Raw genomic sequence first — 24,780 nt, forward strand, 5'->3', positions numbered from 1 at the left:
TGACTTTAATCCCAGCACTTGGAGGCAGACGCAGGAGAGACACATCTCTGAGTTCAAGGATTCCCTGGCTTACAGTAGGAGTTGTGGTACACAGAAAAAAAAAATCCTGTCTTGAAAAACAAAACAAAACAACCAAATATTAAAAAGATCAGTTTTATTATTGAGGCTATACACTTGGGAGTTCAGGTGTTCCTGGAGGCCTTGGAGTTATAAGCAGCTATGAACTCTTGATGCAAGGGCTGGATTTGAACTTGGGTCCTTGTCAAAAAATAGTTTGTGCTCAAGGGAATAAGGCGGGACGTGATAAAGCAGGACACCCAACGGCCACCAGCCTCTGTACACGTGCACGAGAACCACACACAGAAGCACCACACACGCTCTCTCCCATGCACACAAAAAGCTGAAGTCTGGGAAGCCATTCCCCACCACCAGGCCCCTTTCATTCTAGGTCGTGTCTGCCAGGCATAGGGAAACTGGCATATGGTGTAAGCGGGTGGGACTGGAGGATGTGCACCTTCAAGAAAGGCCTGCTGCCCAGATGCAAGGAGGCAGTTGCCAGTGTCCAGCTGTTAGCACCTGCAGGGTTCACCTTGGCTTTCAGCCTCAAGCCACACTTCCCCAGTGGCTGAAGAAGGGGATGCAACAGGGTTCCCCTTAATGGTACTCCTCTGGCAGGCGACAGAGCTGGAGCCTTGTATTAGGCAGTAGTCAAGCCTGCATCCTTCAACACTGCTAACTCAAGCAGGTGAGCTGGCCCAGGGACACTGGTTCCGACGGGTTCCTTCTTTATCCCAGTCAGCCTGACAAGCACGTACAGGGGGTGGTGGCCATGCACAGGTTAAGCAGACCTCTTGGGCCTTTCTGTACCATACCGTCCTGCCAAGGGCATCACCAAGCCATGCTTTGAAAATGTCCTACGGACTTGTGTGGTGGGCAGAGGTAGCAGGGTAAAGGTGCTGTTCTCCTAAGTCTTGAGAGAGGGTTGGGCGGAAGTAGGGCAGTGTCAGGCAGGCGAGGGTGTGTGCAGCTGTCTGTCTCTCCTGGGTGGGGCTGGGTGAAATGTTTGGGGATAGGCAGTGGCTGTCACATGGTCCGGCTGCAGGTTTGGGAAGGAAGGGGGGGAGGGGCTGGGTTGTTTGCCAGACACATCTAATCATTTACTGGGTTCGGGAAACAGAACAGAAGTGGGCTCTAGAAACTTCTGCTTTAGTACCAGAGAGAAGGTGATGCTTAGAAGACTTTGAAAGACAGTGGTGCTTGCTGGAGAATGGAGCCCAAAGGCATGGAGGGGAGTGGGTAGGGCCAGGCCATCGAATGCACGTGGAGACGCAAAGGGAGCAAGAAGTGTATGGGAGGCCAGGTGACTGAGACCCCAGACACTGCAACCCAGTACATCAAAATGTCTATGAATCACAGGCCAGTCAGGTCTACATAACAAGTTCCGGACCAGCCAGGGCTACAGTGAGACCCTGCTTCAAAACAAAAGAAAAAAAATTAAGAGCAAGCAAGGATATTTAGTGTAAAGCCCTGGGCTCAATTCTCAGCAAGCCCCAAATAAAAGCTTAATTAGTACCATGTAAAATGTTTAGGGATGAAATGCTATTATCTGGAATGTGTTTGGAAACAACCCCAGAAGGCTGAGGGTGTAGCTGGAGGTACACTTTGGTACAGGGGTTTAGCAGATATGAGGCCCTGGCTTCAGTTCTTAGGAAAAGGGGCTAAACAACCATCTGTAGGTCCAGCTTCCTGGGGCACTGAGATGGAATGGCTTGGGCCTAGGATTGCTAGATGAAGGTCATCATTGACGTGGAAAAACCATGGCGTTTATGTTTTTTGTTTTTTAAAGATTTATTTCTTATTATTTGTAAGTATACTGTAGCTGTCTCCAGACGCACCAGAAGAGGGTGTCAGAACTCATTATGGATGGTGGATGGTTGTGAGCCACAATGTGGTTGCTGGGAATTGAACTCAGGACCTTTGGAAGAACAGTCAGTGAGTGATCTTAACCGCTGAGCCATCTCTCCAGCCCCTATTTTTTTTTGGGGGGGGGGGGTGTTGGTTTTTTTTCAAGGCAGGGTTTCTCTGTATAGCCCTGGCTGTCCTGGAACTCACTCTGTAGACCAGGCTGACCTCGAACTCAGAAATCTGCCTGACTCTACCTCCCAAGTGCTGGGATTAAAGGTGTACGCCACCACTACCCGGCTGCTTTTGGGGTTTTTTTTGGGGGGGGAGGGTATTTTGTTTTTAAGGAAGGGTCTCATATAGCCCAGGTTGGCCTAAATTCACTTGTAGTCAGGAACGACACATAAGAACCCAAGATCACTTTATTGAGCTGATATTTGTCTTTCCTTTTAAAAGCACTGAAGTAAAGACACCTCATAGACCAAGTGCCACCTTACCTCCCTAGAGTGTGCTCAGAAGGACTGAACCTACCGACACTGCCTTCTAGGCCAGACCCCCAGCCCAAGTCTCTGACCCAAGAGCCTGGAGACCAAGCTTCTACAGCACTGGAGCAAAGTGCTGTGGCCACGTAGCCTGGCGGCTCCTCCTGGACTGGCTGGTCCAGTTCTCTCTGTGTCCTAGCTGGGCAGCCTGCACTTCCAGGGGCCAGTCTCACCCTGGAGTTGTGGATGGCTCCTGCAGGTCTGAGCCGCCTGCCCTGGAGCAGGCACCTCGGCATGTCCCAGCAGGTTGCAGCTTCCACCCACAGCCTGCCTGGGGCTACCCAGGTCACCAGGTCGCCAGGGGAGGAAGGTCCGAAGGAGAAGAGCCAAGGGAAGGCTCCTCCCTGCTCGGTTGAATCAGGGAGGGCAATCCAAGTCTACTTTCAGGCCACGATGAGAGGACTGAACCCACGTGGAGGGCACCCACCTATGACCCACGAGGAAGCTGGGCTATGGAGTGGTCTCTGTCAGCCTGCTCTCTGCAAAGACTGAGGCCTTCAGTGGCCTCCAGCACCACTCAAGTCTCCTCTGTCAGGACTGATGCTGGCTCAGCTCCGGAGACAAGAGAGAGGAGGAAGGAGGGTGAGGAGGGAAGGGTGGGGGCTGCAAGGTTGTCAAGTCCCTGCACATCAGATCAGTTCCTTGCACCTGAGCGAACTTAAGCCCGTGATTTATCCTGTTCTACAAACCCAAGAATCCAGTGCTCAGAAAGGTCACCAGGTGGTTACAAAACCAGGGTCCCCAGCAGGAACCACCCCTTCTTATTCTCCTCTCCCTGCTTAGAAAACAGCCAGGAAGTTCCTTACGGGGCAGACAGTGCACTGAAGAGGAGCTCGGCCAACTGTCAGGCCCCAGAGGCTGTAGCGAGGGCAAATGATCTCTCTGCGCTCCTAAAATTTCTTGGTTGTGAGACAGATTAAGAGGAGAAAAACTGGTACCGGAGAGATGGCTCAGTGGTTAAGAGCACTGGTAGTTCTTCCAGAGGTCCTGAGTTTGATTCCCAGCAACCACGTGGCAGCGGCAGAAGGAGCAGGAGGTCAGGGTCTTCTGTGAGCCACAAAGAATGTTTAAGTCCATCCTGAGGCACACGAGACCTCCATCTCAAAAGAGAAGAAACACTGCCAGGTGTGGTTGTGCGAGCCTTTAGTCCCAACACCAGGGAGGCAGAGGCAGGTGAGTCTCTGAGTCTGAGGCCATAATGAGATCCAGGATAGCCAGGGCTATGTAGAGACACCCTACCTCAAAAACAAACAGGGCTGGAGAGATGGCTCCGCGGGTAAGAGCACCGACTGCTCTTCCAAAGGCTCTGAGTTCAATTCCCAGCAGCCACATGGTGGCTCACAGTCATCTACAATGTCATTTGACTGATGCCCTCCCTTCTAGTGCTCAGTGTACTCACACGCAGAAAATAAACCTTTTAAAAACAAACAAACAATGGAGCTGGAGAGATGGCTCAGTGGTTAAGAGTGCCCACTGCTCTTCCAAAGCTCCTGAGTTCAAATCCCAGCAACCACATGATGGTTCACAACCATCTGTAATGAGACCTGATGCCCTCTTTTTTTGTTTGTTTGTTTGTTTGTTTTTTTCCAAGACAGGGTTTCTCTGTGTAGCCCTAGCTGTCCTGGAACTCACTCTGTAGACCAGGCTGTCCTCGAACTCAGAAATCCGCCTGCCTCTGTCTCTCAGAGTGCTGGGATTACAGGTGTGTGCCACCACTGCCCGGCTAATCTGATGCCCTGATGGGTGTCTGAAGACAGCTACAGTGAGCAAGCAGGCCTGGAACTAGAAGAAAAAGCACCTGAAGACAGCTACAATGTACTTACATATAATAAATAAATCTTTTTTTAAAATGCTGTTTGTTTGTTTGACAACAGGAAGGAGAAAACCTGTGTTTCAATACAAAACAATTGGTGTGACAGAAAAGAATATGGGCTCTGGGCTCCTGGGAGAGAAGGATGGATATGCTACAAATTTTGGGAAGGTGAACGGAGGAGCTCCGTAGTGATTTAATGTTATCTTGGTCTATACAGAAGCTAGACATGGTGGTGCACATCTGATCTGTAATCTCAGCACTTCAGAAGCAGAAGCAGGATTATGACTTCCAGGCTAAATAGCAAGACCCTATTTTAGTCGAAAACTAAAAAATAGGGCTGTCCAGATTGTTCACCGGGTAAAGACTCTCCTGCCTGATATTCCGCAGGCCTCAGTTCAAAGGAGGCAGCACCGCCAAGTGTAATATGTTAGGATGGCATTTCCAAAACCCCTTCAAGACCTTGGGAGAATCTGTACTGGGCACCCACGTGCTCAGAGCTTGTTATTTTCTGGGAGTGACAAGACAGGACAAGTGACCCATCCTGAGGGCGAAAGAGCCACTAACAAGGAAGAGGCTGACGGTGGCGAGGCGACACTGTGATCAATTTTATGTTGAGGGTGGGAAGATGGACTCTGAAGATGGTGGGTCACCCCCAAACCAGCCAGTTATGAGGAGGAGATGGAGGCAGCCCCTAAAACGCAGGTGGCCGAGAGGCAGCAGCTGTGCCTAGGCCTGAAGGGGGGGCAGGGCCAGTCTTGGGCTGAGACTCTAACTACACAGGCTTCGGGGAGCTGGAGACAAATGTGTGGGCTAGAAGGTTCCTTCCAGGCAGGTTGGAGAGGAGCCTAAGATGGCTGTTGCAAGTGTCAAGTGGAGAGGTGACGGGGCCGGGGGTGGCAGCCAGAGAGGGGAGCCCTAGGACCACCCTTACTGTCTTGGGTACTTGCAGGCAGCAGATAACTGAAGGAAGTTAAATTGTCCCAGGCTAGCCTAGTCAGGAAATAGGTACACCTAGGGAATCTGGTTTCACTTCAGCTCTGGCCTGGTGCCCCAGGGGCGTCACTCCCGGGCATTCGAACAACACAGCTTGCACGCCAAATCCATAGGTCTGTCAAATGTGGGGACACGATGCTCCTGTGTGTGTGTGTGTGTGTGTCTGCACTCGACTCCAGAGTTAGACAGCTCGGTGGGTACACCCCCTCCCTGGGGCCAGCTGCCTGCATGAATCTAGTCTCTCTGACACTGTGAGGCAAGCCTGCAGGAGGAGGAAAGCAGCCTGGTCCCCATGGCCTCTGATCCCCACCTCTGCCCAGCCCACCTTCTAAGACCTCAGAAAGGCAGACCCGTTCAGGCCCCCTACCTCTGAGGGGTACTTTGTGGGTGGTAAATCATGCGCCCCCCTCTGGAACCCACCAACATTTTCATCAAAGAAAGCTGAACCAAGGACATACAAGAGTCCAGTGGTGTGTCCTATGCCTTGAGACTACAGAGGAAGGCATAAGGGGCTAGGGCAAGAGGAGGGACCGGATTGCGGCCCAGCCTACTTCTCTACTCTGCTGGTCCTATCTGCCTTGCCACTTCCAGTCACGGTAACAAGAGTAACTATATGTAACGGCTCAAAAGCCAGGCAGTACCTGTCAGGCCAGCACCTCCCCAGGGATGGGACAGTGGTCTTAGCAGTCTGTGGAGTCTCCAGCCTGTGCAAAGGATGGGGACAGGTAGCCTGCCTCCTAGCGTCGTCCTCTTGCTTCCCCCCCCCCCCCCCCCCCCCCCCCCCCGAGGTTAGAGCAAGTCCTCTCCCTCCCGGGCATCCCAGCCAGCATCCTTACCTGAGTGCTCTGCTCAGCAGGAGCCTCTGACCCAGTCCTTCCTGCTGCGATGCCTGAGATACATCCATCATCCCTCTCTTCCGATAGCCTGGTATAGGGAAAAACACTGAAGTGGGAGGGAGGGAGGAGGAAACCAGAACTTGGATAAGTGACTGCCTTTGCAAATATAGAAGGGGATCCAGAAACGGGAGGGAGGCGGCCTTGGGTTTCACTGAACCTGAGTCACTAAGAGACCCGGCAGCTGACATGAACAATGGGCGACTTAGGTGCCTGAGGACCTGAGCTTGATTCTCAGAAGCCATGTAAAGGCAGAAAGAGAGAAACTGACTTCACAAACTGTCCTCTGCCCCCGACCTGCGCGCAAATGCATACACGTCAACATACAAAAATACACACACACACACCAAAAATAACAACAATAATCACTACTAAGTATTTACAGAGCTACGGAAATTGTAATCCCAGTATTTATAGTATGGAAGGTAGAAAGATCAGGAGTTCAAAGCCATCTTCTGCTACCAAATGAGTTCAAGAACAGCCTGCCCGACAAGAGACTCTGTTTCAAACAAACAAACAAACAAACAAAGAAGAATTTAGGGGACTGGAGAGATGGCTCAGTGGTTAGGAACACTGACTACTCTTCAGGACCCACACGGCAGTTCACAACTGTTTGTAACTCTAAGATCTGACATCTTCACCCAGGCATCCATCCGTGCAGGCAAAACATCGATGCACACAGAATAAAAGGATCTAGAATTTAGCTTTGACTTTTCTCCTCCAGAATGTTCTTTTCTTTTCTTTTTTTTTTTCTGAGACAGTGTTTCCTCTATGTAACCCTGGCTGTCCTGGAACTCACTCTGTAGACCACGCAGGCCTAGAACTCAGAAATCCACCTGCCTCTGCCTCTCAAGTGCTGGGATCACAGGTGTGCGCCACCATGGCCCAGCACCATTTCTATTTCTGATCTCTGTTGCTGACCTTTTTTGGCCCGGGTGCCTATAACCCAACCTCCTGCTTCAGTCAGCAAGCAGGGATTGTGTGTGCAGAGCACACTCCAGCCTCATGTGCCAGCTCCCCGTTAGCCAGGCAGAAAAACCCTTGATCTTTCTTTCTTTTTTAATTTATATGAGTGCAATGTAGCTGTCAGACATTCTAGGATCTTCCTGTTTTCTAAACTCTGAACACTAGGATTACAAATGCCCTACCTCTGCAAATACTCGGAAATTATTAGTGCTGTTGTTATTCTTGTGTCTGTACTGCAGAGGCTCTACCGGATGATCCATGAGGTGGCCGACACCTGTGTGCCGCCTTTGAGGGACTCTCAAGGTCCCGGCCTCCCTAGAGAGCTCCTCTACATCTGAACATGTCCACATTTCTCCAGCTCTGGGCCTCAGAACCATGAATACACTTTCCTGAGGAAACATTCAGAATTCTGGGCTTCTGCCAGGTTACTTCCCCAGAGGGGGATTTCCTCAGGTCCCCAAGGCCATACGTGTGTTCCTGCCATCAGTGTTCTTCTGTCTTGGGCTAGAGAGATGGCTCAGTGGTTAAGAATACTGATTCTTATCTTCCAGAGGTCCTGAGTTCAATTCCCAGCAACCACATGGTGACCCATAACCATCTGTAATGGAATCTGATGCCCTCTTCTGGTGTGTCTGAAGATAGCTACAGTGTGCTCATATACATGAAATCAATAAATCTTTAAAAAAAACAAACAAATCATTCATCTGTCTCAGGCAACAGCCCCTCCATCACTGAGATACCGAATAGCTGTGAATGAGTTTTTTTTTTTTTTTAAAGAGAAAAATCCACTGTTAAAAATGTGTCTACAGGGCTGGAGAGATGGCTCAGTGGTTAAGAGTACTGACTGCTCTTCCAGAGGTCCTGAGTTCAATTCCCAGCAACCACATGGTGGCTCACAACCATCTGCAATGGGGTCTGATGCCCTCTTCTGGTATGTCTGAAGAGAGCAATGGTGTATCCGTATACATAAAATAAATAAATATAAAAAAAAAAATGTGTCTACAGCCAGCTGGGCAGTGGTGGTGCACGCCTTTGATACCAGCACTTGGAAGGCAGAGGCAGGTGGATTTCTGAGTTCTAGGCCAGCCTGGTCTAGAGTGAGCTCCAGGACAGCCAGGGCTATCCAGAGAAACCCTGTCTCAAAAAACAAACAAACAAACAAACAAAATTAATTGTCTACGGTAGAAACAGAAAACAGAGGCGGCAAATCGATACCTGTCAGGCCACAGTGATGTTTTGTTGTTTAAATAAAATTGTTTTGCCTACTAGCACCACCTGACACCAGGACGAAAGCCCGTGACTTGTAAGGATCATGCTCATTTCTCCCTCCCTGTAGCATCTAGCACTAACCTGCATTCTGTCCGTACAGGTCCACATGTGGTCTTGGGTGGGTTTCTGTGACTTTGCCTCATTTCCTAGAGGTTTATCTGACTTGTAGCATGAAATGGCACTTATTCCTTTTCTGTGGTAAATAACATTCCGATGTATGGTGGACCACACTGTTTATCCTTTTGCTGGAGTGTTTGACCTGTGTCCTCTTTTTGACTGATATACACAGTATTGCTATGAACATCTGAGTACAAGCATTTGTTGGCATACCTGATTTTGGTTTTCGTTACATACCCAGGAATGGAATTGCCATCCTGAATCTCGCTTAACTTACTGGTTGTTTTTTTTAAATCTTAAAAAAACAAACAAACCGGGCGGTGGTGGCACATGCCTGTAATCCCAGCACTCTGGGAGGCAGAAGCAGGCAGATTTCTGAGTTCGAGGCCAGCCTGGTCTACAGAGTGAGTTCCAGGGCAGCCAGGGCTATACAGAGAAACCCAGTCTTGAAAAAACCAAATCCAAAAAAACCAAAACAAACAAACAAAAAATTTATGTGTATGTGCCAGTGTGAGTGAAATGTGCACCAAGTGCGTGTTATGCCACCAGAGGCCAGGGGGGGCGTTCGATACAATGGAACTGGAGCTGCAACGGATTGTGAGCCACCACGAGGTTCCTGGGAACCAAAACCAGGTCCTTTGCTAGAGTAGCAAGTATTCTTAACCACTGAGCCATCTCTCCACACACAACCCTTACCACCCTACCCCACACCACCCCACCCCACCCACATCTATGTTTAACTTCTTAAGGAAGAAAAGGTGTTATAACTTCTTGATCCTGAACGTTTGGGTGTCCAGCCTTCGGTTTCCGTCCCTGCTACTGCCTTACCCAACCCATATGACTCATTTACACTATCAGTCTGGCCCCTAAAGGCATCTGAACCTGCCGCCCCTAGAAGGCTACGGAGGCAAAGCAACCTCCCTCCAAAATAAAAGTCCAGCGGCTAACTACTGTACACGCCTACTACACCTCTTCGGCTCTCAGAGCGCTTCTTGGGTTTAGTCTCAAACGCGGAAAGCGGCGCTTACCTGAGAAAGAGGCGGCAGAGACCTGACCGACCCATCCCAGCAAGCCAGTTTGGAAGCTGGTTCTGGAAGGAAACCGGGTGCGGCGGGCGAGGCTCCGAGCTGGAGGAGGAGGCGCAGGCGGGCGGTGCGCGCTCTAGAGCCTCGTCCCGGCCGGGGTCTGCGGAGCTGTTGCACGTGAGCGAGCGAGCGAGCGCGCACCGTGGTGGCCGCTGCACTGTGCGCTGCTAGCGGTGGGGGACCCGGCCCCGCAGCACCCGCGAGCCCGGGCGGGGCTCAGGTCGCTCGGGGGCGGTGCCGGTTCCCGCCCCCCACATCCGGGGGCCGGGCTGGGCGCTGGGGCTCGCGCCGCGCGAGTGAGTCAGGCTGGGTTTTCCCTCCGTCTCTGGGGCCAGCCGACGAGTGTCGCCCAGTGCGTCCTCTGCCCGCCGATCCGGCTCCCGCGCGTGCCCGAAGAGCCTGGGAAGAGAAAGGTTCGAGACCGAGCTGGGGACTGCAGCGCGCCCTGCGATCCACGGCGCCAGCATGGTAAGTGGGCAGGGAGGGTCGCTGAGGTCGTTCTCGGACACCCGGCGAGGTAGCAGGATGCTGTGCGCGCCCCGATGTCCTCTGCTCCCGCGCCCGAGGCTGACCTGTAAATGCGCTTTCCGTGGAGCATCGCCCGGATCCCCGCGCCGCAGCTAGGAGGGGCAGGCGCCCTTGGCGCAGGAGTCTGACCTCGGCCTCCGCCCCCTGCACCAGCTCTAAGCAGGCCCTCCTGAAGGCGGGCGGGAGACGTGCACCCCACCCCGCCCCCTGGGTAGCTCGGAGGGCCTCTGGTAGTTCTGGGATACCTCGCTTCCTCCACAGCCTTCCTGGGCGCAGTTCCACAGGGCTGTCCAACCCGTCTTCTCTTGCGGCCTTCCCGGGGACACCGCTCACCTGCCCTCGTCCTCGGGGTACCCTCTTCCTGCCTCAGCCCCCCCCCTACCCTGTCTGGTCCTCAACTAGGGACCTGCGAATAGAGGACGTCCCGAGGTTTGGGACTCCGTTCCAGTCCTGACTTTAGCCTTTGACAAAAGTAAGGACCAGGACTTCTAACTGTGTTAAGATGGGGGCTTGGGCCATACCCAACCCAAAGGTACAGATTGGGCATGGTTGTCCTTGGGCGGGAGCAGAGGCGGGAGGCCCTCCTGGACCTGGAGATCAGCCTCCTCCCAGGCTCTCACAAGCAGGGCTTCTCTGCCGACTAGCTGCGTGTGGGTGTGTATGTGCAAGACTGTGAATGAAAGCGACCAGCCAGCTCCCAACACCGCCTCTAGCAGTTTCCTGAGCTCAAGAGTCCCTAAGCCAGCGCCACTTCCACTATTTCTTCTTCTTTCCTCTTTCCCCAGGGCGGGCTGGAGAGATTCCTGGGAGGGGGTTTAAGTCATCCCTCTCAACCTAGCTGTAGATGCCCTTGGGAGAACCAAGCATGGGGGCTGGGCAGGCTACACAGACAGCAGAGTGTGGTAGTGGAAGGTGACCCCTAGCTGGGACAGCTGGGTGTAGTATAGAGGGCTTTGCTGTGGGAATCCAGATTGGTCCTTAGTGGGGGAACTCCCTCTTTCAAGCCTCAGTTTCCCTATGTGTGGATAGAATCCCTTATGCACGACTAGTATGGAGACAATGTAACATTATGAAATAGAAGAACTCAGAAACACTGAAGCCCTGAACCTAGAGCCAATGTGGATAATTCTGTCGAGGGGGCAGGCTACGTCCGCCGCCCCCATCGCCTCTCAGGCTGTCCCCATTTTTGGAGTTGGGACATTCCAGTGTCATTCCTCTGTGGCAGCTGCAGGCACGCCCCTCAGAAGGGCTGATCCCCCCCCCCCCACAGCAGGTGGTGTGACCCTCCCCTGGGGCACTCTGGTGGGAACTAATGGCTGTTTAGGTTCAACTAACTCCTGCCACATGGAGAGTGAGGTGTCCCGACCTGAAGGAAATGCAGTGAAAGCTGCCGCCCAGTCTGCTGAACACGACCTTGGTCACATCACCTTACCTCCTGGGCTCCTGTTTGCTCTGGTGAAGCAAAAACATATATAACCCATTGCACCTCCTGGGTGTGTTTCGAAGAGGTATTCAGGGTCTGGTGCTGGGGTGCCCCCCTGGGTATCACTGTGTACCTCTATTTGAGGCTTTCTGCACTACTGGCTACTCCGGGGGTTGGGGGGAGACAGAGGAAGACAGAACTGAAAGAAAGGGTCCTGCTGTGGCCAGCTGAGTAATGGTGTATTCAGCTCCTTATAGAGCCCTGGGCATTAAAATAGACACCCTCACTGTGGCTGCACAGCCCTAGCATTTGGTGGACCCCCCGCCCTCCACTTTCTACTGTGTTCTGATCTCCCAGACGTTGTAAGGCTCTGGCTAGCTCTCTCCTCCATCCCCCACCAAATCATAGGCCAAAGAGCCCGCACAGCTGCCCTGGCCCGGGCAGGCGATCCCAAGGCTCCTAAGCAACGGGGAAGGAAGGAATGTGCGTGTTGGGGGAGGGGCAGAGGTAGGTTGGGTTCTCTAGGAAAAGGGTTTGTCTCCAGCCTGAGACCTGTGGTGGCTGGCCTCAGCCCAGCAGGTGGAGCAGACAGTGCTACTGAGACCTGTGGTGGGTGGGCGGATAGGGGATGACCGTGTAAGCTGTGTTGTCTGCCCTTGCTCTGGTCTCCCTAACATACATTCGTCTTTAGGACACTGTTTTCTGTATGAAGTCATTTGCACAGTTTGGCTCATGACTACGCTGGTTCACCCCTGAGACCTGAGACCTTTAGTGGGTACCACACAGTGTCAGTTGTTTCCCATGAGACTGCAAGTGAGGGTCTGCGCAGAGGAAAGTGAGGGTCTGGTGTTTGGCGTGAGTTGGGCATGAGTTGGCGGCACTGTCTCCAGCGGGTACCCAGGGCTTGACAGTTCACAAGGCCATTCCCCCTCCATTGCCTCTCTGTCAGTTATCCTGACAGACATAACTGGGGAGGGAGACAGAGAGATGGCTGGAGACCAGATTTCGTTCCTTGAGGAGCAACAGAACATTTCACACAGGCCGTGGTGTCTGTCTAGCTGGATGGGCTTGCCAGGGCAAGGCGATGTTGAACAACGGGGAGACAAGGGGACCCGGGTCTGATTCTTTTGATTGTGGGTGACATCCTCCTAGACCCTTGGCAGCTCTGCTGCTGAGATCCCAAGAGCCCTCATCCTGACAAGGTCTGTGACCTTAGGCAGGTCATTCCAGCTTTTTGAGTCTCCGAGGGCTTACCTTTTTTAAAGGGATACTGAGCCAGGTGGTGGCAGTTCATGCCTTTAATCCTAGCTTTCTGCCCCCCAAAAAAACCCAAGATAAATAAATGAAATTTAAAAAGGAGGGATATGGAAGCCATAGTCTCCTTGAGACTCCTCCAAAGGGCCACATCACCTTGAGAGCCCCAGCTCTAGTAGTCCCCTAACCTGGCTGAATCTCTTGAATTTACGGAGCTTGTGATATCCCTGGGAGGGTCTGACTGTTCACCTGGGGCTGGACTGGGTGTAGGAACTCAGACTTACACCCCACCTTGAGTGGTGTGTTATTCAGGAGAGGGCCACTACAGTTATTTATTGCCTAGGGTAGAGTTGGCTGTGGACCAGGCTGCCCTCCTTCCCTCCCTCCCTCCGTCCCTCCTTCCCTCCCTCCCTCCCTCTCCCAGAGAGTGCTTTGTCTTTCACAAACACAAAACCTGGAAATGGTTGAGGATGGAGCCTCCTAACCACCATTGTTTGGGGTGGGAGTGGGTGTCCGGAAGCTTATTGGGTGGGTGGGTGGTGGTGGGTACTCCCAGATGCAGCCTGCCTGCCAGACATCTGCCTGGCATTGGGAGCAGCTGTGGGTGGGTGGGCGGGAAGCAGAAAAAATGCCATTCACTGCCAGTTGTTTGCACCTACTGTATGCTGGGCAGTGGGTGTGGCACACACATCAGTCTCCTGAGCGTCGGGCCCCAGAACACGTGGGAGACAGTTCAGGAGAAGTCTGGTCCCTTGGTGTGCAGCCGGAGTGTGTGGTTAAGCTCAGCCTTGGTGTTGTGTGCTGACTGTGGCCTCAGGCCAGACCTGGACCACATGCCTGGTCACATTATCTTACCCTGTTCTCCCGGCATCTCTACGTGATGAATGCCGACAATCATAGCGTTTCTGTTCCTGAAGTAGGCAAGGCTCACACGGGTTAGGCATGGCTAAGGTCACAAGCTGCTGGCTTCCAGCCCAGGCTCTGTGAACCTGGCTGGTGGTACCACACAACAGAACACAGTGGCGTTATATAGCCTGGCTGCCTCTCTTCACTCGGCCTCCCATCACTGCCTAGGCCTGGACACCTGTTCCGGAAACAGAAGCCATTGTTCCTCCCCTTGGGCTCTTCCTGTGTGTATCACCATCCTTCCTCCCCTTGGGCCCTTCCTGTTTGTATCCCGCCCACTGTATCCCGCCTGTCCCCAACCTCACCCACTCCAGATGTTTCCCTGGGGGGACCTCTGACCCTTTGAGGGAAAAGAGGTTCCCATCTAGGGAAGCCAGAAGGACAGACCCCCTACCGTCTGGTTCACTGTTCTTGCTCCTCCCCCACCCCCCAAATTTGGTTTAGAGTCTGTCAGAAGTAAGCAAGATCATGGGTCAGACAAAACCCTAGCCACCCTCCGCCCTTGGCTGGCTCTTTTCTAGGAAGAAGGCCCTTGCCCGACTACTGGAGGGCCTCGCCTTCCTGCCTTGCTTCAGACCCCTGTCTGGGAGCTGTGCCTTCAGATGTTCCCGGTGGAGTCCCATTTCCTGTTCTTTAGACTTAGTCTGACAGTAGTCAGTGTACCCTTTCCGTCTCTTGCCATCCTGTGAATCCCATTCTGTTTACACGTATCTGCTTCTGATGGGTCTGGGCAGAGTGAGGAGCTACAGATGGCAAGTGTCTGGTTTTAGTGCGTCTGGGAACGTGGGTACTGAGTGCCCATCTGCCACTAATGCAGCCTTCTGATTCCCAGAATCGGCTGCCCGTGCCCTGTTGAACCTTCATGGCCAGAGCCTCAGACCCTGCTGGCATTGCCATGGGCAGCGTAGGCAGCCTGTTGGAACGGCAGGACTTTTCTCCTGAAGAACTTCGGGCCGCACTGGCTGGCTCCCGGAGCTCCCGACAGCCTGATGGGCTTCTCCGGAAAGGCTTGGGCCAGCGAGAGTTCTTCAGCTACCTGCATCTCCCCAAGAAGGATGGCAAGGCGACCAAACGAGCCCCTCGGAACGAGCCAGACTATGCCACCCTCTACTACCGGGAGCATCCTCGGGCTGGTGACTTCAGCAAGACTTCCCTGCCTGAGCGGGGTCGCTTTGATAAGGTGCGTCTGCGTTACAGGGGATTGGGCCGAACTCAGAGACCGTGATGCTGGAGTGGTCAGCTGGGAGGCCCTGACCATGGGGTAGGGCAGCCCGGGGTGTGAGAAGTCTGAAGTGTGACCGATGCCTCCCTGTGATATGTACCCTGAGTTCTCAGAGGGGATTCCTTAGGGCCTTTGGGGACAGGAGGTAGGCAGAAAAAAGTGACCATCTCAACCTTGCTCCTACATTCTCTCCCTGACAGTGCCGAATCCGTCCTTCTGTGTTCAAGCCTCCTGCGGGCTCTGGGAAAGGCTTCTTGTCCATGCAGAGCCTGGCAGCCCACAAGGGCCAGAAGTTGTGGCGAAGCAACGGCAGCCTGCACACTCTGGCCTGTCACCCACCCCTGAGCCCTGGGCCTCGGGCCAGTCAGGCCCGTGCACAGTTGCTTCACGCGCTCAGCCTAGATGAAGGTGGCCCTGAGCCCAGCCTGTCGGACTCTTCCAGCGGGGGTAGCTTTGGCCGTAGTCCAGGTACTGGCCCCAGCCCCTTCAGCTCCTCCTTGGGCCACATTAATCACCTCGGAGGCTCCCTGGATCGGGCTCCAAGGAGCCCCAAGGAGTCTGGACCTCTGGCAGTACTGAGCTGCCTGCCCGAGCCACCTCCCCCCTATGAGTTCTCCTGCCCCACTACTGAGGAGGTCGCCGTGTTGCCTGAGACCTGTGAGGAACTCAAGAGGGACCTCGGTGACCAGGATGTTTCTAACCCCTTCACTCAGGTGAGGGAGCCCCTGCCTGGAGTGGTTTGTCCCTTGTATTGGTATAGGGACCAGATGAATCTGTGCCATCTGGCCTAACTTGAGATGGGGACCAACCATGAGTAAGACCTAAACATAGTATGCTATGGGGGCTGGTCGCATGGTAGAGGCAGCAGAGAATGAGACCAGAGGTTATGCCCCTGATGGGGTCCTTTCTCCCACTGTGCTTAAGAGAGAAAACATCAAACAAACAAAAACCACCTGTAAATTGGCAATATAACCCAATGGCAGAGTGCTTGCCTAGCACGCGTGAGGCCCTAAGTTCCAATCTGACCACTGCAAAGAAAAGAGGCTGTTTCTGTGAGTTGCATGTATTAGGACCGCTGTCTGTGGAGAGGCTCTTTGGGTAGGAAGCACGTGCGGTCAGGACTCTGCGTTCTGTGGTCTAGGTGCATAGGACATTAACGGTGGCAGGCTATGGGCACGACTGAACATTGCTATATGGAAATCTGAGTGAGGCTGTGCCCACTGCCAACCCAGTTCCCCTTCCCCTCTGCAGGTGCTAGAGGAGCGCCAGCGGTTGTGGTTGTCCGAGCTGAAGCGTCTGTACGTGGACCGGCTTCATGAGGTGGCCCAGAAGGCTGAGCGCAGCGAGCGCAACCTCCAGCTGCAGCTGTTTATGGCTCAACAGGAGCAGCGGCGCCTGCGCAAGGAGCTGCGGGCTCAGCAGGGCCTGGCCCCAGAGCCTCGGACCTCTGGTCCCCCCTTGGAGGCTGACCCCAACGTCCGGCCAGAGGAAGAAGCCCGATGGGAGGTAGGACACCATCCGAGGCATCGCCTTCTGTCTCATTGTCCTGGTCCTATGCTCTGTCCCATCGAACAGCCTGCCCTGGGATCACACGGTGTTTGACCCTTGCTCACGCTTTGTCCCTTCCCCCAGGTGTGCCAGAAGACTGCGGAGATTAGTCTGTTGAAACAGCAGCTTCGGGAAGCCCAGGCAGAGCTGGCCCAGAAGCTTGCCGAGATCTTCAGTTTGAAGACCCAACTCCGGGGCAGCCGGGCACAAGCCCAGGCTCAGGACGCTGAGCTAGCCCGGCTGCGGGAGGCAGTGCGCAGCCTGCAAGAGCAGGCGCCTCGGGAGGAAGGCCCAGGCAGCTGTGAGACGGATGACTGCAAGAGCAGAGGACTGCTGGGGGAGTCGGGAGGCAGTGAAGGCAGAGAAGGGGCCGAGCAGCTGAGGGCAGAGCTGCTCCAAGAGCGGCTTCGTGGCCAGGAGCAGGCCCTGCGCTTCGAGCAGGAGAGGCAGACTTGGCAGGAGGAAAAGGAGAGGGTGCTGCGCTACCAGCGGGAACTCCAAGGCAGCTACATGGACATGTACCGTCGCAACCAGGCACTCGAGCATGAGCTGCGGGTGCTGCGGGAGCCCCCTGCTACATCCTGGAGTCCCCGGCTGGAGTCCTCTAAGATCTGAGGCTGGCCAAGTGTGCTGACAGCAGGCATACTGTCAGAAGATATCCCGAATCCCGAGACGGCAGGCTCCTCCCTTGCACTGGTCTGGGGCAGAGTCTGTGGAGGGCCACTTCAGGGATGGGACACCCACCCAGTGAAGGGCTCCAGTGGGCAGTGGGATGGATAGGGTTGCCTGCTCCAGAAGCTGTGGCAAAGTCTTGCTGGCAGAGAACCACACCCAGAGAGAGCCTAGCCCTGCTTCCAACAGTGGGTGTGGCCCAGTAAAGTAGGTTGGAGCCATCCAAGCTTCAGTCCCAAGATGCAGAAGGGCAGGAGAGAAGGAGGGTGGCAGGTGACCTGGCCTGAGGTCTTCCTCCAGGGAAGGAGCCAGGGGTGGGAAGATTGGCCTCCTCCAGAATAAAAAGCACGTTTTCTCTGAGGAGGCTTAGTTGATAAGATTGTGCTTGGCCTGAGTCCAGAGGCTCCTGGATGGTCAGTGTTCCGGGCCTTGGACCTAGGCTGTAATTCCTTCTATGGTACCAAGAGTGGAAGAATACACCCCATTGCAGTCCCTGGTCTTATGTGTTGGAGAATGGAGGAGTGTTGTTCCTTGCTCCCATACCCCACAGGCCTTAGCTGCTGTGTGGGCTGAAACACTTTCTTCAGCACCATCGGATGTTTGAGAAGAAACAATACCAGGGAAACAAAAGGATTGATCGACAGGCATTTGCAGAACATGAAGTGTTTTTTCTGGTGGGATGTCTGGTCCCTGGGTGCCCAGGCAGCTGCTGGGTTTGGAGCCAGCCCCAGACAGCTGCCTCTGACATGTAAAAGCTCTCGTGGGCTCTGCCACTTCCAGCTGTGGTGTGCCCCTCCCTCCATGGCTTGGGGGCCAGAGGCAGGTACAGGAACTGTGGTCATTTCCAGAAGCAGTAGAGGCCTGTGGTGCGTTTTATTTTTGCATTAGATCAGCTTTGTGTTCTAGAAAGATCCGGGGAATCTTTTAAATCTCTGCTTCCAGCTAAAACTGATCCCAGGACCCTAAAACCCTCAGACACCCCACATACACACCTTAGCAGTGGCTTGTATCCTATGGGCTTTGTTCCCCTTGGGTTAGGGACTGATGCAGCTGATACCTCCTTTGCCTATCTTACCTGCTCCTTTCTTCCCTCTCCTCCCCTCTCCTTCCCTTCCCTTCTTTTTTCTTTTTGGTTTTTCGAGACAGGGTTTCTCTGTGTAGACTTGGCCATCCTGGAACTCACTCTGTAGACCAGGCTGGCCTCGAACTCAGAAATCCGCCTGCCTCTGCCTCCCAAGTGCTGGAATTAAAGGTGTGCGCCACCACCGCCCGGCTCTTTTCTCTTCTCTTCTCTTCTCTTCTCTTCTCTTCTCTTCTCTTCTCTTCTCTTCTCTTCTCTTCTCTTCTCTTCTCTTCTTTCTTTCTTTCTTTCTTTCTTTCTTTCTTTCTTTCTTCTCTCTCTTTCTCTCTCTTTCTTTCTTTCTGTTTTGAGTCAGGGTTTTTTTGCTCTGTAGACCTGTAGACCAGACTAGGATGGAACTCATTTTGTAGCCCAGACTGATCTGTAGGGATTCTGCTGCTCACCTCTTGGAATTATAGACTCATGTTACACCACCTTAGCTTGCCACCTTTCTTTCCCTTGCCTCGTGTTAGACAGGGTCTCCCAGTATAGCCCAGTCTGGCCTTGGACTCAAAATCCCCCTGCCTCTGCCTCCTAAATGCTGGGATTATAGGCCTGTACCTCCTCTTGGGCTCCCTTCCTCTAGAGAGAAACTTGTTACAGATGTGTGATAAGAATAGCTACTTAGCTACTACAAACTTACTGTCTGTCTGGTATTATGTTGGGCACTTGTGGTCTTGGGGACACAAGGCAAATTCACTGTGCTTCTCTGCCTGGGTAGGGGCGGGTGGAATAATAGCCATTTTTCTTATTTTGATTTTTGAGATGGGGTCCCTCAGTGTAGCTCTTGTCCTGGAATTTAACATATAGACCATGATGACCTTGAACTCACAGAGATCCACCTGCCCAACTGAACACTGCCATTTATTTGCCTCCAGTACCTTCCTTGGAACCATTCAAGAATCCTTTCAGAATTGTCACAGATCTCTTGATCTCAGTCCCTGTCTGTGAGCCTCTGAGGCCCAGCAAGTAGGTGCCCTGGTTTAGATGACCGACTGTGGCCTGTGACACCTGATCTGACTGATGGGCCTCACCTTTCTTAGGGTGGAGGGTTGGGTGTGAGTTGTCTGCTGTGAGGATGCTGTGTTTATGATCTGTGAGTGGCAGGTGTGTGTAGGCTTGGGAGTGGTAGGTGTGTCCAAGGAGGTGTGTTTGGGGCCTTGGCCCTCAAAGTCGGCTCCTGGGTGGATGCCAGGAGTGCTTCCTGATCCTCTCCCTTCCATTTCTCCTGACTGTTCCAGCCCTTTGCACTGGTCACACTAGGTAGACCCTGCATCACAGATAGTCCTCTGGGAGTAGCCGAGACACATAGACCCACACCTGAACCCTGGTTCCCACCAGAAGTGGGGGGTTAGGCAAGGGAACCCCCACAGACCATGATACCCACTTCCATTTCATAGGTGTCTGCAAACACAAGTCTCTGGGCTAGGAGGTCTCTCCTAAGAAGTCAGTTGTTAGCCTGAGTTACTTCCTCAGCAGGGCCAGAAGCCAGTCAGGCCAGGTGCCCACATGCCCACCTTTTGGTGTACCCACTCCACGGTGCAGCTCCCCACCCAGCAATTACAACCTGGGTTGGCCAGTAGAGCCAGCGGGGGTGGGTGGGCGGTACCAAAACTTGGCAGTGGTGCCAGAAACCAGGGCCAGGCCCAGATGTCGAGGGGGAGGGCAGCCCAGAACCAGATCTCTTGTTAGCTCATCCTCCCTTGGCAAACCAGTTCCCTGGTCCCCAAGCAGGCTGGGTGGCTCTGGGGCCAGTTGGTCATAGAAGTCACTGTCACAGCTGCTGGAGAAGCCCGTCCCTGCTGCCTCGGGAAGACCCCAGGCCCAGCCAGTTTATGTGGAAATCTAGTGAGCATCTCACACTGTTCCCAGGTCTACCTCAGATCCCTCCTCTTCACCCAGTGTTTCTTCCTTAGCCTGTCACTCAATGCCAGCAGCCTTCCAGCTTCAGTGATCTTGGCAGCTTGGCTTTCTGGTCAGACCGCTGTGGGCTGTCCTGGCCTAAACCAAAGTTGACAGGAGGAGGAGGAGGAGACTGTAATTTCTGGAGCCTTTGGGGAATGAAAGAAGAGGGGTCCTGAGTAGGTCCTGAGCTTGACTGGGAAGGTAGCTTGGACTCCCTGAGTGGAGCCCCGATTCCCTTAGTGGAGCCCTGATTCCTTAGTGGAGCCCTGATTTCATGGTACTGCATAGAGGTAGCCAGTACTTGTGTGTTGTGTCTCAAAGGAAGCTTCGCAGAGCCCCCTCATTACGGTCTCCTCCAGGTGTTTCTACAGTGCTCTGTTGGCTTGCCCGACTCCCCTGGGCTGTGAGCGTTGCCAACACTGGCTTGTGACCTCCATTTTGCTTCAGACTGCTCTGGCTCCAACCCCAGAAGGTAGGGGTGAGAAACGTAGAATATGGAAGTAGGGGTGAGCAGATTCCTCCACTGTCTAGGATGGATGGCTTTAAGGTGAGGGCCTGGGGAATGGGTTGATTCTGAGCCCTTCATGGGCACTGGGTCTAGGTCAGTGAAAGTTCAAGGCTCTAGCACTTAGTCACGATTGAGACTATGGGTCAAATACAGTTCCCAGGGAAGGAAGACGGTGTATTCCAGTGGAGGAGGGAGGGAAACATGTCTGCACTAGTGACTGTACTAGTGAATGCTGTTCTAGATAGCAGACCCAGGCAGGGGATGCAGAGGACACAGGTCTGGAAAAATGGCTGAGCAGAAGAACCCTGACTGCTCTTCCAGAGGCCCCATTCTATACAGAACACTTTACAAAGTGGCTCACAGCCACCTGTATGTAAATCCAAGCCTGGGGGATCCAATGGTCTCCACGGGCACAGACATGTGCAGAGAAAGCACCTACACACTTAAAATAGATAGTTGTAAACAGAGGACAGATAATCCAAAGGATCTTAAATATAGCACAGCGGGATCAACAGAGGCCTCCATGGTGGGGAGAAGTCAGGAGAAGAAGAAAGGGAAGAACCTTCCTGAGGCGAGATTCTGATCCTGAGGGGGCGTTCCTCCAGGGAGGATGCAGGCCACAGCACAGTGCTTCAGGAGCTGCCTTGTCTGTCACTGGGTACTCAGCTCCTAACGGCCTCGGGCACGCCCCAGTCTCACCAGTCTCACCTTTTCGCTTTTTAACAGAATTTTATTCTTGCACGTGTGCTTCACCAGAATGTAACTCTGCATCATTTAAAGTCCGCAGGCTGCTTTCTCAAAATGCTTTGTAGGGTTTTTTCCTTGTTTTTTTTTTTTTTTTTTTTTTTTTTTTTTTAATGAGGGAGTATTTAATCACAGCTCTTTTATATATCACTTTACACATTGCAAAACAAGAAAAAACAATAGGAAACTGATGTAGTACAATTATGTGGAGATCCAGAAATAAATCATGTTTTTGCAAGAATTGTACAAAATCAAGGGAAGGCCTACAGAGGGAACACGATTTAACCAGAGCTGTTTGGCTGGATTTCTGAATAGGAGGCAAAATAAGCCACAATGTGCACTACCTTGTAAAATAAAATAGACATCAAACTTTTTCTTGTTTGCGTGTCAAAAGTCAACATTGAGTCTATTCTTTGACCGCTCTCCACCTTTTTTGAGAGAGGGGCACTCAATGAATCTGCAGCTCACTAATTCAGCTATGTTCACTAGCCATCAAGACCCAGGGACCCCGTTGTCTGCCTCCCTAGTGCTTGCTTTACAGGAAGATTTTGTTTTCTTTTATTTATTTTTGATGGGCAGCAGATATTGAACTCGGGTCCTCAAGCTTGCACAACACTTTACCAACTGAAGTATCTCCCTAGCTTCGTTTTATTCTTCTTTTTAATTAAAAAATAAAATATAAATCTTAGGAAACTGGCCCAAAAGAAAGGAAATACTAAAGAAATAGCTTTTGGTCATTCCACTTTGAAGCAATCTCCTCCAACAAAACCAAATATCCAGTCTGAACGAGGGAAGCACAACAGAAAAGAATAGGAAAACACGTGCACAGGAAAAGCGCACGGGAATAATTCAGAACGCGAGGCACATCACGTGGTGACAAAGGTTCAAAAGCCTAAATATGAGCCGCTCCAGGTTCTGGTAGAAGCAGCTTTGTTCACACCCTGCTTGACGGCGAGGCTGCCTGGGAGAGGAAGTGGGACAGCCTGGGGCTTTCTAGAAAGCTTGTGAGGTCCTGCCGGCTGGGGTTGGGGTTCCTTAGCTCTGGCTTTTCCCCTTAAGCAGAGGCTCATTCAACTCCTCGCCCCCGCAACTTCCGCGTGGGGCTGGGACCACCCAAGCTCTGAGACACCGCCAGGCATCTCCAGGATGCCGGGGTCACGATGCCCCTGCGGGCTAGCTTCCGTCTTTGCACCGCCCTCTTCCCTGCTGTGTTCCAGCAGGTTGGGAACCACAGCTTCCTCTTTTATTAAGCGAAGAATGTTGGTCAGGTCCCAGCGTCTCTGCTCTCCGTGTTCCAGCAGCGATGAGGATAAAGTCCTGAGCCCAATGGAGCTTTTATTCTAAAAGTTGGGGAGGCGGAGATAGGGGCAAGAAAACAAAATCAACACATAAACACATGATTTCAAGCCAAGGCTGTAAAGAAAACAAAGCTAGATTGTGCAAGGTGGAGGAGGCGGAAAGAGGAGGACTTGCATGTCTGGAGGGAAACCAGAAGTAAAAAAGAAACTGTCTGAGCTGAGCCAAGCGGTGGTGAGGCAGGGGCAGGCCGGTTTTAGAGTTCGAGGCCAGCGTGGTCTACAGTGTGAGTTGTAGAACAGCCAGGGCCATACAGAGAAATCCTGTCTTGAAAAACCAGAAAAAAGAAAGGAAAAGGACGGAGACAGGGGTGGGGGTGGGGACGGGGCAAGCGCAAGTATTGCTGATGGTGGTGCACACACCTGTAACCCCAGTGCACAGGAGGTGGAAAGATGTCCTCCGTGATAGGAGTTCAAGGCCAGTCTGGGGTACCGACGACCCTTTCTCAAAAGATCAAAAAGAGAAAAAAATTTTTTAGCCCTTTTTAGTTTGAGGAATTAGCACCTCCTCTGCTTTTGTACCTTTGTCTCCCGGCCCCTGTGCGTCTTTCTTTCTTTCTTTCTTTCTTTCTCTTTCTTTCTTTCTTTCTTTCTTTCTTTCTTTCTTTCTTTCTTTCTTTCTTTCTTTCTTTCTTTCTTTCTCTTTCTTTCTTTCTCTCTCTCTCTCTCTCTCTCTTTCTTTCTTTCTTTCTTTCTTTCTTTCTTTCTTTCTTTCTTTCTTTCTTTCTTTCTTTCTTTCTTTCTTTTTTCCTGGCCTCAGACTTAGATCTCCCTGCCTTGGCCTCCCCAGTGCTGGAATTAAAATTGTGTGTCATTAAGTACGACTCCTTCACCCTTTTTAGTTAGGGCAGGTATGCAACCCCTACTCCATCTTGCCCCTAAAGAAGGCTATTCACAGAGAGAATGTCAGGGCGGGGTGGGGGGCTGTGGAAGCACAGGGTTAGGTGACCCCGTAAGGACAAAAGCAGAACTCTTTTTGTTGTTGTTGTTGTTGTTGTTGTTTGGATTTGTTTTTTTTTTTTTTTTCGAGACAGAGTTTCTCTGTATAGCCCTGGCTGTCCTGGAACTCACTCTGTAGACCAGGCTGGCCTCAAACTCAGAAATCCGCCTGCCTCTGCCTCCCAGAGTGCTGGGATTACAGGCAGGCGCCACCACTGCCCGGCTAAAAACAGAACTCATAAAAATTGTGCATGTGTGATGTGAACGTGGGTGTGCTTGCCTGTACAAGTGTGTGAAGGCCAGAGAAGGATTTTGGGCGTCTCGGTCTATCACTCTTACTCTCTTGATCCTAGAGCTCTGCATTTTAGCTCCATTAGCAGGCAGGCCAGCACAGGAATCCTGAAGTCTCAGCTAACCCCAGTGCTGCAGTTACAGGCCTGCGCCAGTAGGCGTGAGGCTTTCTAACAGAATCTGGGATCTCAACTCAGACCCTCACACTTGCTCTGCAAGCACTTTCCCGTTACCTCTGCCTCTTTCTGTAAACATAATTTGTTAGTTCAAAGAGCATCGCAGAAAATCCTTAATCACTGGACCACATACACGTAATTTTTTTAAAATGTTATTTTTCGGGTGCTGGGGGTGGACCAAGGGGCCTGCATGCATTTTACACCGCTAATCTTTCCCTCGCTCCCCCTCTCTGTCGTAGCTCAGGCTGGCCTAACTCACTTTGTATCCCTGGACGTCTGATCTTCCTATAATGTAATTCTAAGTTTATAGGCGGGTATCACAATACCCAGCTTTATTTTCTGGGCCAGAGTGTCGCTCTGTAGTTTAGACTGGCCTGGGACTCCCGGCGCTCATCCTGCCTCAGCTTCCCCTGACCCAGCCTGGATATTTAAGACATAGGAATTGTGGTTGGGGGCTCGGGTTATGCAGGTGCGCCAGCTAATAATTCCGGTAGAAACTCGCGACAACCCTCCAGTGGTTCTGACGCGCGAAAACCTAGGTTTGCTCCGGATCTCAGCGACCCGGCGTCCCAGCCCTGCACTGCGCAGGCGCTGACTGCTGCCTAGCTC

The 24,780-nt window shown here is 52.5% G+C and overlaps 1 protein-coding gene and 1 long non-coding RNA gene across 2 annotated transcripts; one reads left to right on the forward strand and one right to left on the reverse strand.

The window, feature by feature from the left end:
• Positions 1-2,092: 2,092 nt before the first annotated feature.
• On the reverse strand, positions 2,093-9,837 carry LOC127694670 (uncharacterized). The gene is made up of 3 exons (XR_007979835.1): positions 9,524-9,837; positions 6,087-6,174; positions 2,093-5,954 (listed from the first exon to the last, which is right to left on the reverse strand). It is a non-coding gene; the product is annotated as an uncharacterized LOC127694670 (long non-coding RNA).
• Positions 9,838-9,878: 41 nt separating this feature from the next.
• On the forward strand, positions 9,879-17,776 carry N4bp3 (NEDD4 binding protein 3). Its single transcript, XM_052196242.1, has 5 exons — positions 9,879-10,048; positions 14,524-14,871; positions 15,114-15,626; positions 16,165-16,419; positions 16,546-17,776. Exons 2-5 carry the CDS (start codon positions 14,554-14,556, stop codon positions 17,074-17,076), a joined length of 1,617 nt encoding a protein of 538 aa, XP_052052202.1. The 5' UTR covers positions 9,879-10,048; positions 14,524-14,553; the 3' UTR covers positions 17,077-17,776.
• Positions 17,777-24,780: the final 7,004 nt, after the last annotated feature.

The sequence above is a fragment of the Apodemus sylvaticus genome, chromosome 10 (genome assembly GCF_947179515.1).
Source record: "Apodemus sylvaticus chromosome 10, mApoSyl1.1, whole genome shotgun sequence".
In the NCBI taxonomy this organism is placed as follows: Eukaryota; Metazoa; Chordata; class Mammalia; order Rodentia; family Muridae; genus Apodemus; species Apodemus sylvaticus.